This window comes from Vipera ursinii, assembly GCF_947247035.1.
Source record: "Vipera ursinii genome assembly, chromosome: 7".
NCBI classification, from domain to species: domain Eukaryota; kingdom Metazoa; phylum Chordata; class Lepidosauria; order Squamata; family Viperidae; genus Vipera; species Vipera ursinii.
The window spans coordinates 4,777,716-4,793,846 of NC_139521.1; the positions used below are offsets into that span (position 1 = coordinate 4,777,716).

At 41.0% G+C, this 16,131-nt stretch overlaps 1 protein-coding gene across 1 annotated transcript in view; it reads left to right on the forward strand.

Moving 5' to 3' along the window:
• ARAP2 (ArfGAP with RhoGAP domain, ankyrin repeat and PH domain 2) overlaps positions 1-16,131 on the forward strand; it is a gene marked incomplete at its 5' end in the record, with an annotated part of 127,193 nt that overhangs the window by 41,599 nt on the left and 69,463 nt on the right. The window contains 5 exons of the mRNA XM_083368063.1: positions 3,798-3,913; positions 9,006-9,205; positions 10,796-10,881; positions 13,385-13,567; positions 15,098-15,272. Of these exons, the coding sequence (XP_083224189.1) occupies positions 3,798-3,913; positions 9,006-9,205; positions 10,796-10,881; positions 13,385-13,567; positions 15,098-15,272 (760 nt within the window). The remainder of the gene's footprint in view (positions 1-3,797; positions 3,914-9,005; positions 9,206-10,795; positions 10,882-13,384; positions 13,568-15,097; positions 15,273-16,131) is intronic.

Genomic DNA, 16,131 nt, shown 5'->3' on the forward strand with positions numbered 1-16,131 from the left:
ATAAATGATTGTGGCTAAACTGTTATTTCCCCCCCCCCTGCTGTGGGCTACCTAGTTTGTCCATTGTAAAGTGTTCTGCCTCTTCAGTAATGAGAAATTATTTGGGATGTTCAGAAAAATGGTTTAATCTGCATCCTTGTAGATCTGTCTCTTGTTCTGTGGAGTCGCCTCGTGCTTATTAATCTCTGCCATTAGGTTCCTGGGCGCTTCATTTTAAAATCCCTGGCAAATGCACAATGTTCTCTTGAAATAAAGTTAATTACAGCAGCTACGTGGCAAAGTAAGTATTTTCAACCCTGCCCATCATAGGTATTACTATTATTATATCTCTATCAGCCTGGACATTATCTTCACCTGAAAACATACTGCCGGATACACAATTTAGGAGAGTAATATTTCTATATGTGAGCTAGACTAAATAAAATAAAGCAGTTTTTTTTTTACCTTATTCCTCTGATACATCTTGGTTGCTGCCACAGAGTGTCACTGCAGACCATAGTCTAGAAGTGGTGAAAAGTAAGCGTGTATCTCTGAAATGAAATGAAATGAACCTTTATTGTCAAAGTACAACTATGTGTACATTGAGATTAGCTGAGCCTCCCTTTGTGCTCCCACCCGCCAACACACAGTGACAACAAACCCTGCATCTTACTACACTATGTGAGCCAACTACACCACACACCGGCCTCCCAAGTCAATTGTATGTATCTGTGTATCTGTGCAGTCTATAATAAGAACTGTTTGGATTTTAAAACCAGTATTTGGACTACTCGGGAAGTAAAAGACTCTGTCGATTTTTGTCTGAACTCAGAAAGTAGACAAAAATCAGGCACCCTTATTCCATGAATAAAAAACAGAACAAAAGGAAGTTCTAACAACGTTGGCTAGACTGGGAAATTGAAAAGACACCCTAGAAGAAGAGAAGGGTAACCCACTGAACTAAAGCTGAAGGCATCACCGCTTTTTATAATTTAAAAGGTTATGTCCTCTTCCTGGTTTGGAGAATGTTAAGTTTTCTCAATGTCCAAGAAGAAGGAGGAACTTTGTTGAAAAATTGTACAAGTTCAGAACAGGTAGCAGAAAGAATGGCAAAAACTGGGGGGTGGAGTTAAAAGAGGGACCAGCCTAGAATCCCTCCGTAGCCACAATTGACCTCTATGAGTTCTGTTGACTCTTGTCTAACCAGGTGTCCACCATTAGTTGAGAAGATCTCCTGTGCATAAGCAACAAATCAGTTAATCGGACCTTCACATGTGGACCTGGGTCTTTCATGCCCGACAGAACGTGTGTGCATTACTGCATGGGGAATCTGCCTTGAAATAATACAGCATGTCATGATTGACGGCATTATAATAAAATGAAAGGGATTTTTTTTAAAAAAACAAACAAACATGTGCATATCCTTCCATTCAGAAGAGATGGGCATGGTGTTATATTTAAGGCTCTCTCGGAGGATCCTAATCTTTTGACTATTAGAGAGGCGTGTAATTTATTGGGTAGTCTTAAATGGATGTTTGTCTCTTATATGATTCATGTATGTAACAGCAGTAGCTTAGAAGGCAAGTGAAAATAGGTAGGTAGGTCAGATAGATGTAGATACATGATAGACAGATCAACAGACAGATTGATAGACAGACAGAGATTTAGATAGATAGATGATAGATATAGATGGATAGATAAATATAGATAGATAGATGATAGATAATATATACATGATAGATGATTGATAGATAGATATAGATAGATAGATGATAGATAGTTAATACATACATGATAGATAGATAGATAACCATAGATAGATGATAGATAGAAAGATAGATAATAAGCGCACATTTAATTAATTTGTTCAAGTATAGCTGTTGTTTCTGTTTAACTGTATCTTTTAACATATACTTCACATAATGTCCATATAGGCAAATCACCTATGGGAGGCAGATTAGATTCATATTCATTGAACAGTTTCTAAACTAGACAACCTTTGATTTGTGGCCAACCAGATACATTCTAGAGCATTATTCAGCTAAGGGAAAGAAAAAAGAAATAGGAACGTGGATGATGGCTAGTGACAGATGGGATTTCCCCCCACACACACAAAATTGCAAGTGGAAGCAAAATCCTAAAAATGCACACGCAACCTGAATAAACCTGACAGCAACTTTTGATTGCTTGATGTTCTTGATCCTCTAATATTATTTCTTCTTCTTCTTCTTCTTCTTCTTCTTCTTCTTCTTCTTCTTCTTCTTCTTCTTCTTCTTCTTCTTCTTCTTCTTCTTCTTCTTCTTATTATTATTATTATTATTATTATTATTATTATTATTATTATTATTATTATTATTATTATTATTATTATTATTATTATTATTATCATCGCAGTCAGCCAGATATTCAGACTGGATTTGACATTTTTGTCTACCTATCGAGTCCTTCCCAAGGACCTGTTCTGTACCAGCCTGCTACCGGCCCTGCAGCAAAAGCAGGGACGACCCCTTTACAAACGGCAAGAGGCTGGAATAAAGCCTGCCAAATTTATTCACATAAAACAAGAGCAAGACAAGACACCAACCATAAAACATGAGCTAAGACGCAGGAACAATCCAAGCGGTTGCCTTCAGCAAACCAGCCCTCCCACACATTCCCCTTAAATACAGTTCAGGGCGTGGCCTCTCTGTGCCTCCTTCCGAGGTGCCCCATTGCCTCCCTCTGTTTACTCCTGATTGACTGCCTCCTGCGTCGGGTGTCCTTGAACAGGGCCAGCTGTGGGTCATCTTCATCCACGCTGTCAGGCTCACACAGCTGGGTCTGCATTGTGACCAGATGAGAGGGGCCTTGCTGGGGGCTCTCATCAAGCTGTCCAATCCCCTCAGCAAGCTCTTCAACACCCCCCTCCTCCTCCTCTGAGTCGTCCGACCCAACTCCCGAACCCACAGGCTGACCCTGAATCACAACAGGACCTGGGATAGGCAGATGTGGGTGTTTGATGGTATTACAGATCTCGTCGCAGGATGGAAGCAGTTCCTAGTAAAGCCGCCTTTTGCAATTGACTAATGGCGAATTTGTCAATGCCAATGGTGTTCAAGTGGTGCTCCGGTTGTTTTGGGATTGCACCCAAGGCACCTATTACTATTGGTACTACCCTGGCTTGCCTTTGCCACAGTCGTTCTATTTCTGTTTGTAGCTGTTTGTATTTTGTTATCTTCTCCAGTTCTTTCTCGTCTATTCTGCTCTCTCCAGTCACTGCCACGTCCACTATCCAGAGTTTTCTTATCGACAATTGTTAAGTCTGGGGTGTTGTGTTGCAGGTGCTCATCTGTTTGAAGTCTGAAGTCCCAGAGCAGTTTAACTTTATCATTTTCTATGACTTTCTCTATTTTACGATGTCCACTATCCAGACTTTTTTGTCTTTCTTATCGACAATTGTTAAGTCCGGGGTGTTATGTTGCAGGTGCTTGTCTGTTGTTGTTGTTGTTGCTGTTGTTGTTGTTTTGCTGTTATGATGATGATGATGATGATGATGATGATGATTATACACACACACACACACAGAAACAAACTCTGATGTCAAACTCATAGAAAAATCTAGGGAAATACATTGTGTGAAATCTGCTGGATAGGACATTAAAATTATAATTCATAAAACGACTGGGCTAAGCGGTCAACATGAGCAATAAAGGAACTTTAACATGGCTCTCTATTCTGCAGAGACCTACCCTAGGCAATTCTGCTTTCAAAATACACTTCACCTGATTTATTTATTTATTTTAAACAAGACTCTAACTTGCTTTTCTTCTCTCCTTCAGGATTTTAAATCTGGCTACGGCATTACCATCATACCTCTGAATGTGGCTAACGTGAGGCAGATCGATCGGGCCGCAAAACAATCTTTCGAAATAATTACACCTTACCGGAGCTTTAGGTAAGACCAGTCAATGTTTGCTTTTAAAACTGTCGGGCAGGATTTTTGGAGTATAGCTGAAATAAATACTTACACGAAACAGAGATAGCCCTTGACTTAACGACAGCTGATTTAATAACCGTTCAAACTTACAACGCCGCTGAAAAACTGACTTAGGACTACTTTTCACGCTTACCAACGTTGCGGCGTCCCCGTGGTCATGTGATCCAAATTCGGACGCTTGGCAACTGACTTGTATTTATGACGGTTGCGGTGTCCCGGTGTGTGTGTGTTTGTGTGTGTTTGTGTGTGTGTGTGACGCGATCCCCTTTTACGACCTTCTGACAAGCAGAGTCAATGGGGGGGGGGAAGCCAGATTCGCTTAACAACCGTGCAACTAACAGTGATCCACTTAACCATGGTGGCAAGAAAGGTCGTGAAATGGGGCACAACCCACTTAACAAAGTCTCGCTTAGCTGCAAATTTTGTCCTCCGTTGTGGCTATTTCAGTATTACAAAGAAACACTGGAGTGAACAGTTGGGTTGAAAATTGGTTTAAAAAAATTGCCCGCTCCTTTTTTTTTTTCTTACGTCATTTTTTTTTTTTACATAATGTTTCTTTCCCCCCAAACGGAAATAATGTGATGTACTTAGTAAGGTGGGTAACTTGAAATGGCTGAGTAAATACAAATGTACTTTTCAAGTGGACAGTTATTTGAAGTTACAACTCCCAAAACATCTTAGGGAGATATTTACGAGAGCGAGATTCGAACAGCTTGATACAATGGTCAGATATGGGAGATTTCATGCTATACCGTACAATGAGCGTCTCTGCATTTGCGGAGCGGCAGAGGTAGAGGACCTGGCTCACATCCTATTTGACTGTTGTCTGTATAAGAGGGTGAGAGACAGGTATCTTGGTCTATATGCCAAACGAATGACCCATTGGGATCCCCATATCAAAATAACTTACCTTATGTCCGGCCAGAACTTGAAAATAACATTCAACGTAGCACAGTATTTAAACAAAATGATCCGGTTAAGATCTGCATATGTGGGACTGATTGGGGTAGATTGTAAGGGCGACTCCGAAATATAATGTTATCATATTTTATCTATATCTTAAATTTGTATTTTATTACTATTTCAACTTAAATTGTATTTTAATTCCATTTTAAATTGTATTTTATCAAATTCCATTTTGGATTGCTTTTATCAAGTTTTGGTGACGGTTTGTTGCTGGAACCTTGTACTTTGATATGGCCCAAGGGCTAATCAATAAAGTTGTTGTTGTTGTTGTGATGTACAGTATACAGATCGCTAAAAGTAATTTGCGCATATAGACCACCAAAAGTAACTTGTGCCAACGTGAAACCAAAACTCCTTCCTCGAATTGGACGTAGCTTTTCACATAGTCACAATACAGGTTGTCCTCGACTTAACGATGATTCATTTAGTGACCACTCTGAACTGCAGCAGCACTGGAAAACAAAACGACTTATGATCGTTTTCACACTTACAACCCGTTGTAGGATCCCCGTGCTCAGGTGATGAAAATTCAGACGCAGGGCAACTGACTCGTATTTATGACGGCCGCAGTGTCCCGGGGTCACGTGATCCCCTTTTGGGACCTTCTGACAAGCAAATTGCTAAGCACATTTGATTTGTGCTTGCTTAGATTGTAAGCCGCCCTGAGTCTTCGGAGAAGGGCGGGATATAAATGGGATTAAAATAAATAAAAAATTAAAAAAATCAATGGGGGGGGGAAAGCTGGATTCATTTAACAACTGTGTCAGTAACTTAAGAAGTGCAGGGATTACACTTAACAATGGCGGCAAGAAAACAACGGTGTGTGTCATGTCTGTGTTCACTTTGACAGCGGGCAACTAAATTTCATTTTATCTATCTATCTATCTATCTATCTATCTATCTATCTATCTATCTATTTATTTATTTATTAAATTTTTATACCGCCCTTCTCCCGAAGGACTCAGGGCGGTGTACAGGGCAATAAATATCAAAATATCAATATAAAAGTTTAAAAAAAGAAGTTAAAAAGGATTAAATAATTATGCCCAATATAATACAATAATAAAACTGTGTTAAAACTAAATCCAACCCCTAAACCCATCAGACCAGGCCAGATTGTTCAAATAAATAAGTTTTTAAATCGCGCCGGAAGGAGCAAAGGTCGGGGGCCATCCGGAGCTCAACCGGCAAGCGGTTCCATAGGTCTGGCGCACCAATCGTTGTGCCCACAGCAAAAAAATGACAATAAAGGTTATCTTATCTTAAAAGGTCATAAAATGGGGCAAATTCATTTAACAACTGCTTGCTTAGCAATGGAAACTTGGCCTCGGTTGTGGTCATAAGTTTAAAGGACAATCTTGTGCTAAAAAATACTATAAATGAAAAAGAAACCAGTTAGGACAGGGGTAGGCAACCTTGGTTCTTTTATGACTCATGGACTTCAACTCCCAGAATTCCTGAGCCAGCCATGCTGAGGGAAAAGGGAGAGGTTTCCAAGCTGAGCCGTGCTGGCTGAGGAATTCTGGGAGTTGAAGTCCACGAGTCATAAAAGAGCCAAGGGTTGCCTACCCCTGGCCTAGGCCTAGGCCACTTTATGACTTGTGGACTTCAACTCCCAGAATTCCTGAGCCAGCCACACTGAGGGAAAAGGGAGAGGTTTCCAAGCTGAGCCATGCTGGCTGAGGAATTCTGGGAGTTGAAGTCCACGAGTCATAAAAGAGCCAAGGTTGCCTACCCTTGGGTTAGGAGGAAAGGTTTTTTTCCCCCCTACATCCGGATTCTTCATAAATTGGCAAAGTCAGTTTAGTGCAGCCATTTGCCAAAAGTTGTTGCTGATTTGAAAGCACATCATCATCAATAATACATAAACAAATAAAAATCAGGCTGGTTTTGAGTGGGGGAGAAACCTATCAAATGTCCCCAAAGGTGCTTTTTCAAAAGGCAAGTGGACTTTGTCTTTCCTTGAAGACATTTTGCTTCTCATCCGAACAGATTCTTGTCAACATCCAGCTCAAGAATCCAAATAAAGCTCCAGGTTCATTCCGTTTCCGAAAATCTTACTGTTTATTGAATACACAGCCTGGAAATGTCGAATCAAAACTAACTCTAAGGTCCCCAGATACCAGTTCATAGAATTAAACAATAATTTCTCCAGCCAACCCTCCCCTACTCTCTCACATAGTTCATGTAAACAATTTCATTTTGTTATGGGAACCGTCTGCTTTCTCTCCACACCTGCTGCAGTGTCCTTGAAAAGGTTTCAGGCTCTGGTGATCTTCAGCGGATTCGTAGAGGTTTCGTTTCTCCATCTTAACCAATTCTAAAACAACACCTCCCTCACCTCCTTAACCTAGTGGCAAGTTGAAACAAAGAGGCACATAGCTGCCAAAGTTTCATTCTTGACACTTCTTCAGTCAGAACTAAAGAAGCTCCTTGGATGAGAAGCAAAAACCTCTTCAAGGAAAAAAAACAACAACAAAGTCCAGTTGCCTTTTGAACAAGCACCTTTGGGCCAACCATGACCTGGATAGACAAGCCTGTTGAATGAAAAGTCATTAGTTCTTCTGTTGTCACACTCTTCATGAAACTGATTTTATTTATTTATTGCTTTCAAATCAGTCTTGACTCCTGGTGATTTCCTGGATAGTTGCTGCCTTCTTCCCAGGGCTGAGAGAAGAACTGACCTAAGATTGCCCAACTGGCTTTGTGTCTAAGGCAGGATTAGAACTATAAACTGGTGCCTTGGCCACGAGACAAGGGCTCTCCAAATTTGACAAATTTAAGACTTGTGGACTTCAGCTTCCAGAATTTCTCAGCCAGTCATGGTGTCTGAGGAATTCTGGGAGTTGAAGACCACATGTTGGCTGAGGAATTCTGGCAGTTGAACTCGCATCCTGGCTGAGGAATTCTGGGAGCTGAGGTCCACATTCTATCTAAGCAATTCTGGGAGTTGAAGTCCACATTCTGGTGGAGGAATTCTGGGAGTTGTAGTCCATATGCTGGCTGGGGAATTCTGGGGGTTGAATTCGCATGCTGGCTGAGGAAATCTGGGAGCCAAATTTGCATGCTGGCTGAGGAATTCTGGGAATTGAAGTCCACACTCTTATCTGAGGAATTCTGGGAGTTGAATTCTCATGCTGGCTGAGGAATTCTGGGAGTTGAAGTCCACATTCTGTCTGAGGAATTCTGGGAGTTGAAATCCACATTCTATCTGAGGAATTCTGGGAGTGGAAGTCCACAGGTTGGCTGAGGAATTCTGGGAGTTGAAGTCCACAAGTCTTAAAAGTTGCCAAGTTCAATGTTTTATAGGTGGCATTTAGATCCTAAAAAATTAGCAAGTATGTATCCGAACTGCCAGCCTAAATGTTGGAGGTGTGGTGGTGAAGATGCAACGTATTTTCATATATGGTGGACCTGTAAGAAGGTTAAAGCATTTTGGATTAAAATTTGGTGGAATATGCAGAAGATATTTAAGAAAAGGATAAAGTTTTGTCCGCAATTGTTTTTACTGGGCATTATTACTGACACTACTGTTGTGGACACTAAGTTGATGTTGAATTTAATTACGGCAGCAAGACTTTTAGTAGGGCAATATTGGAAGAAGGAAGAACTGCCGACTATAGAAGAATGGACTTTAAAAGTTTCCAACCTGGCGGAAATGGCAAAGATCTCAGCGTATTTGAAAGACCATTCGCAACAGAGATATATTGTGGAGTGGAAAAAATGGATTGATTACATCCAGAATAAATATGGGACTAAAAAGATTCATTTAGCATTTGAATAAGTACTGATGTGATATTTATATTGCTTGTAGTCATTTTATAAGAGTTAAAGTGCGATAGATTTAATAGTTTATTGTTGTTTGCATATGGTAGAGTATGATTGTTTCTACTTTTATACCTTGTATTTAGCTCTGGGAAGTCGGGGAGGGGGGAGGGGGAGGGAGGGAGGTGTTGGGGAGGGTTGGGAAGAGGGGAGGGGGTTGGGAGGGGTTTTGTTTTGTTTTGTTAAAAATAAAATGTACTGTAAAACTTTTCAATAAAAAAAAAGTTGCCAAGTTCAGCTCTAAATTGATGCATTTCAGCTTTACCGCCGAATCTGAGAAAGACAAGCAGGATTGGATAGAAGCCCTCCAGCAGTCCATTGCAGAAACTCTCTCTGACTATGAAGTAGCCGAGAAGATCTGGTTCAATGAATCAAACCGAACTTGTGCTGATTGTAAAGCTCCTGATCCTGACTGGGCATCCATCAATCTCTGCGTCATCATTTGCAAGAAGTGTGCAGGTAATTAAGCAGCTCTCGGGATCCTCCGGAGCTAGTTTGGCAACTTTAAAAATTAGTGGTATGCCTAAAACTATGGGCTTCAGCATCATGTTTTGTGATTTCAAGTTGTACAGGCTATCAATGTTCATCGTCACCGAAACAATGGTAGCGCTGCATCCATAAAGAGACTATTTGTAGCTCAGGGGTGAACTGCGGGGTCCTTGGTGCTCTCTGAGCTGGGTGGTTTTCTTGCAGACGTTTCATGACCCCAACTAGGTCACATCATCAATCCTGGAAATATACCAATAGCCACTTGTACAGAAACAGAAAGCAAGCCACACTTCCTTCTAGCACTGATGATGTAACCTAGTTGGGTCATGAAACGTCTGCAAGAAAACCACCAAGATCTGAGAGCCCACACTATCAAAATCTGAGGACCACAATATTGAAAGATGTTCGTTGTTACCAACTCTTTTGTAGGCTCATCTCAAAGTATTATTCTTGAACTTGAAAGAAGGATGGCAGTTTTTTTTTCCTATTCGGTACTGCATTTTTTTTAAAGAAATGGGTTGGGAGCTTCCTTCCTTCCTTCCTTCCTTCCTTCCTTCCTTCCTTCCTTCCTTCCTTCCTTCCTTCCTCCCTCCGCCCTTTCATTTCTTCCTTCCTTTTTTTCTTTCCACAACCAGCAGTCTGCCTAAAGATTTGTGCAAACAAGCAGGAGAGAAACACATGGTCCTCCTATATACAGGTTTTTTTCTTTCTTTCTTTCTTTCTTTCTTTCTTTCTTTCTTTCTTTCTTTCTTTCCTTCTTTCTCCCTCCCTCCCTCCCTCCCTCCCTCCCTTCCTCTTTCTTTCTTTCTTTCTTTCTTTCTTTCTTTCTTTCTTTCTTTCTTTCTTTCTTTCTCTTTCTTTTTCTTCCTTCCTCTTCTTTCTTTTTCTCTTTCTTTCTTTCTTTCTTTCTTTTTCTTTTTTCCCTTTTTCTTTCTTTTTCTTCCTCCTCTTCTATTCTTTCTTTCTTTCTTTCTTTCTTTCTTTCTTTCTTTCTTTCTTTCTTTCTTTCTTTCTTTCCCTCCCCTTCTTTTCTCTTCCCTTCCCTTCCCTCCCTCTCCAATTCTCCCTCTGCTTCCTGGTTTTTCTTCATAACCTTAGTTTCTCCAAGAAGAAAAGCCTCATTCTTCCTCCCGGGAAATTTATTTAATACTGATTGATTTACTGAGAGCTTTGACAATGAATCTCAGGACTGCATGAAGTTAAGTCAAAGGCGGTAAGTGGCCCACCTCTGCTACCGGGTTTACATGACTTAAGCTTGGCTGTCTGAAAGCCTCTTTTTCTAATTACGATGAAGCTCTGCTGGAGAGGCCCTCTTGATTCACAGCCACATGGGTTGAGACAGACAGCAACACTTGTTCCAGTTGTGTTGTCTGATTGTCAGAGTTCACACATGCTCACTGGTACGTGAAGGCACTTTCATGAATGCTTCTCTGTGATAGAAACTCCATCAACCTTTTTCTGTTTCAAGCTTATTTCAGGGCTGCTTGGGTTTCCTTGCCTTCAAGTTCCTCTCCTCTTTTACTAACCTTCAAGCAAGTTTTATTTTTCTGCTTTTCACAGGACAGCACAGATCGTTAGGACCCAGAGATTCAAAGGTGCGGAGTCTCAAAATGGATGCCAGCGTTTGGACCAATGAACTCATCGAGGTAGGAAAAGAGACCATGGACAAAGAAGAACAAGAGAAGTCAATTTGACTTGGGAATTCACGACATTTTATTGCCTATTTTACAACAACTAGTGGTCCTAGCAGATGATCACAGATGATCACTTAAACATGAGCCAGCCGCATGCTGCAGCTGCCAAAAAAGCCAATACAATCCTAGGCTGGATCAACAGAGGGATAGAATCAAGATCACGTGAAGTGTTAGTACTACTTTATAATGCTGTGGGAAGAATCCAGAGAAAGGAATATTTTGGGAAATATTAATAAGGCAGAATATTACATTTCCCCAAAGGATCTTAAAGGCAGAAACCAATCCCCCCTCCCCCCAAGTCTCTGTTTCCCAGACAGAAACCAGGTCTGCAAAAACACAGATGTGATAATCTTGTCAGAAAGATTGGAGTCAGGAAACTGGGATTAGAATGGAAGATCCCTAGAATCAACAATCCCTCACACTAAAAAATCCAACAATCATCAGCCATCAGCCCCAGGGAAGCAGGATATGACCTTTGGGACATAATAGGATTAACCCACCACCATCAGTGCCTTGGTAAGGCCACACTTGGAATATTGCATCCAGTTTTGATTACCATGGTATAAAGACTCTAGAAAGAGTGCAGAGATTAGACATTTTCCAAAGGGAAAACGTCCAAATAAGCAGTAAGCATCAGCAGAAATAAGAAATCGTTAACCATAATCAAATCAGTTTAATTTTTTTCTTCTTCCTGCCAACCATTCTTAAGTTTCATAAATAAAATTCTAAGTCCTTTTTTTTTTGGTCTAATATCTTTGCCTCATCTTTTGAAATTCTTATCACCGTTTGAGTCCACTTGTAAATTCTATAAAGCGTCTCCAGCAAATCTCTTATGTCTCAACTTAAAAGGGTGGTCCACATTGTTGTTATGATACATTATTTACACATCATTTTCCATTTTTTAAATGATCGTCCAATTGTATCTGTAAATCCGACATTTCCGTCTTGTTCTTTTAAATTGTAATTTGAAAATCCACCTTAGAATCCATCTCAATTTTCCCCAGAAGTCTCTGTTCATCTTCAATAGTAAGTTTTCAGTTCCAATAAAGAACGCAAAAGTTCGAGCACTTCACAGATCAAAAACCTTTCCTTTTAAAGTAGCCATCTTGTACTCTAGTAATCAACTTTCAAAGTCTCGTTTTACAATTGATGTGTAAACAAGGCAGATTTTTTTTTCCCCCACACGAGGCTCTTTCTAATTAACTTCAAAGCTTCTCTTTAGGTCAATTTCACAAAGCCTTAGCATTTACAAAGCTTTGCAGAAACAACTCTGAAATCACCTCTTTGGTGCATATTGCAAGAAATTACAAAAAAAAAAGAAAAAGAGAAAGAAAGAAAGAAAGAAAGAAAGAAAGAAAGAAAGAAAGAAAGAGAGAGAGAGAGAGAGAGAAGAAAGAAAGAAAGAAAGAAAGAAAGAAAGAAAGAAAGAAAGAAAGAAAGAAAGAAAGAAAGAAAGAAAGAAAAGAAAAGAAAAGAAAGAAAGAAAGATCTTACAAAGCAGGAAATATGGGATTGCCTTTCTTTTGAAACGGATTGAAGAGAATTCCCACCCAGCACCCAGACTAGTGGTTCTGAAGATTTTTCAGTCTTTCATAAATATTTTATTAATTTTCTATTTTTACCGACAAGTGCTTAATAGACAACGTGTTGAATGGGTCCATTAGTAATTCAGCGGTACATATAAACTTCTTCAAACTAAATCCAATATTACACCCTCCGATACCTCCTCTCTTCTTCCAGTGATAAACATTTTTCCACATTAAGCAAAGAGAATTCTTATTGTTATTCAGTGAGTAATGAGGAAAGTAAAAACTTCAAAGTGATTCAAATAGATGAGGCTCCCTCTTCTTTGGGGCAACCCCTGAGATTTTGGAAGACGGCTTTCATGTCACCATTGGTCTTTCTCTTCATTAAACTAGACATACCCCATTCCAGCAACCATTTCTTATTTTAGCCTCCAGCCCCCTGATCATCTTTGTTGCTCTTCTCTACACTCTTTCTAGAGTCTCGACATCTTTTTTACATCGTGGTGACCAAAACTGGTTGCAGTATTCCAAGTGTGGCCTTACCAAGGTGTTGTAAAGTGGTATTAACACTTCACGTGATCTTGATTCTATCCCTCTGTTAATGCAGCCTAGGACTGTGTTGGCTTTATTGGCAGCTGCAGCACACGGCTGGCTCCTATTTAAGTACTTGTCCACTAGGACTCCGAGCTCCCTCTCACAGTTGCTACTATTGAGCAAGGTACCTCCTAAACTACACCTGTGCGTTTGGTTTTTCTTGCCTAAATGTAGATCCTTCCTTTTTTTCACCATTGAATTTCGTTTTGTTAGATAGCGCCCAGTGTTCAAGCCTGTCAAGATCCTTCTGTATCTTAAGCCTGCAACTTCTGGAGGGTTGGCTGTTCCAACTTGGTGTCGTCTGCAAATTTGATGAGTTCCCCATTCTTTTCCAGCTTTTTATTGTGATAGGTAATGAAAGGGCCAACAGCTTTTGGGAAGGAAATCTTCAGCCGGATGAAAAGTTACAAGTAGATGCCCCGGCTGACAGGAGGCTAACGTTTATTACCCAAAAATATAAAGAAGGAAAATTTCGTAAAATGACGCTGCTGTCTAAAACCAAGGAGGAGTTAAATAAGGTAATGCTGAGGATGGGAATAATTTGGGGTCATAAATTCTGGGCTCGATTATGGTCTTCTTTGGATGACAAACTGACAGAGCATGTACAGTCTTATTGTGCTGAGGTAACCCAGGAGTAAATACAATACACAGTGGTTTGTAATTAAATGTGGGTTAAGGTAAAGGTAAAGGTTCCCCCGCACATGCGTGCTAGTCGTTTCCGACTCTAGGGGCCGGTGCTCATCTCCGTTTCAAAGCCGAAGAGCCAGAGCTTGTCTGAGGACGTCTCCGTGGTCATGTGGCCGGCATGACTAGACGCAAAAGGCGCACGGAACACCGTTACCATCCCACCGTAGTGGTCCCTATTTTTCTACTTGCATTTTTACGTGCTTTCGAACTGCTAGGTTGGCAGAAGCTGGGACGAGTAAGAGGCGCTCACTCTGCTACGCGGCACTTGGGATTCGACCTGCCAAACTGCCGACCTTCTGATCGACAAGTTCAGCGTCCTAACCCACTGAGCCACCGCGTCCCTTTTAAATGTGGTTTATATTACACTATATCTACAAATGTACACTAGAAATAAAATACATACACGTGGTGAAACAGCAAACTCTTAACACACAGCAGTTACAGCAGTCAAACGGATGAGAGAAAAAATTCCAGGAAAAAACCTTCCCTTTCATACTCATCCTCTTAAAGTCCCTGCTTACTCTTAAAGGGACAGACACAGACCCTGCTAAGTCATTCCTATCATTGCATCATCCACATTGCACCATCCACATTACATTACATTTTTACATAAGCTGTTGAGCTATTAAATTATTATCCTGACACACACAACAATGCCAGGGGACAGATGCAATCATATTAGGAAGCCAAAAACCCAACTTATCCCTCTCCGCAACCTTCTCTGCTTGATCAAGGACCCTGTAAAATCTGAACCATTGACCAAATCTACACACCTTATGCACCCAGAGGTCCGGGGTTAGGCAACTGAGAACACCTTGGTGACAAGAACTCTTTTTTGTATGCTCACTTTTGTCTTTGCGAGTTGCCCCCCCCATTCAATTAAGAAACATCAATCTCTTCTACTTTGGCCTTCTGCATATAGCTCATACTGTCAAGGATGAAACTTTGGCAGCTATGTGGTTTCAACTTGCCATTAGAGTAAAGGGGGTGGGTGGGAGGTGTTGCTTTAGAATGGGTTAGATGGAGAGAAATGAAACCTCCACGATTCCGCTGAGATTTGTGAAAGCCTGACCGCTTTCCAAGGACACTGCAGAAGGTGTGGAGAGGAAGCAGACGGTTCCCGTTACAAAGTGAAATTGTTTACATGGACTATGTGAGAGGGTGTGGGGGGAGGGTTGGCTGGAGAAATTATTGTTTAATTCTATGAACTGGTGTCTGGGAACCTCAGGGTTAGTTTTGCCTTGACATTTCCATGCCGTGTATTCAATTAAAAGTAAGATTTTTGGAAACGGAATGGACCTGGACGTTAATTTGTATCTCCGAGCTGGATGTTGACCCATACTTTTCATTTTTACAATCAGGCGCTCTGTGCTGCAGTCATTAAGCTGGATGTATTAGAGACCATGATGTTGCTGTTTAGTGGAGCAGACGTGATGTGCGCAACTGGAGACCCCGTGTTCAGCACCCCATATTTGTTAGCTAAAAAATCTGGGCAGAGATTGCAAATGGAATTCCTCCACCACAATAAGTTTTCAGGTATGGTGGATCTTCTATAGCTTGAATAGGGGCTGTATTTGTGTATAGTTCAGCGAACACCCATTTCAGGTTAGCAGAGGCCCACAAATAAGAGAGCAAGCATTTATTTGTGCGTTAAAAAAATTTATAGGAGAACCCCGGTCACAGTGAATCTGGGTTGACCTGCAAAAGCAGACCTCAATACGAAATCCAATAAGCCCCCATTCCCCTAGTGAAAGCAATCAGATCAACCACTGGATGGGCTGTCCCAAGATGCTTTTTTCAAGAGGCAACTGGACTTTCTTATTTTTCTTTGAAGACGTTTCACTTCTCATCCGAGTAGCTTCTTCAGCTCTGACTGGATGGTGGGGGAATGGAAGGATTTATACTCTCTCAAATCCTGAGCTGAAGAAGCTTCTTGGATGAGAAGTGAAACGTCTTCAAAGAAAAACAAGAAAGTCCAGTTGCCTCGTGAAAAAAGCTTTGGGACAACCATGACCTGGATGACTGAGAATCTCCATAGACACTTGATCACCAGGCCCATTGGCAGAACCAATGTCTTCAGGGCCTTTTGAAAGAGTGTCAAGGTGGAGGCCAATCTTACCTCCACAGGGATGATTTTCCAGAGGGAGGGAGCCACCATGGAGAAGGTCCTTCTTCTAGATGGACCTCCCTAAGAGAGGAGATCCATAATATCTCCTGTCTCCCCACTCTTGTGGGCCAGGTATATATGACTGGGGGGAAAAAACAGTCCTTCGGATAACTTGAGCCCAGGCCATGGAAGGCTTTAAAGGTGACAGCCAACATCTTGAATTGGATCTACAAGCAAGTCAGCACCCAATGTAGCTCCTGCAAGAGAGGTGATACACGTGGAAATGGG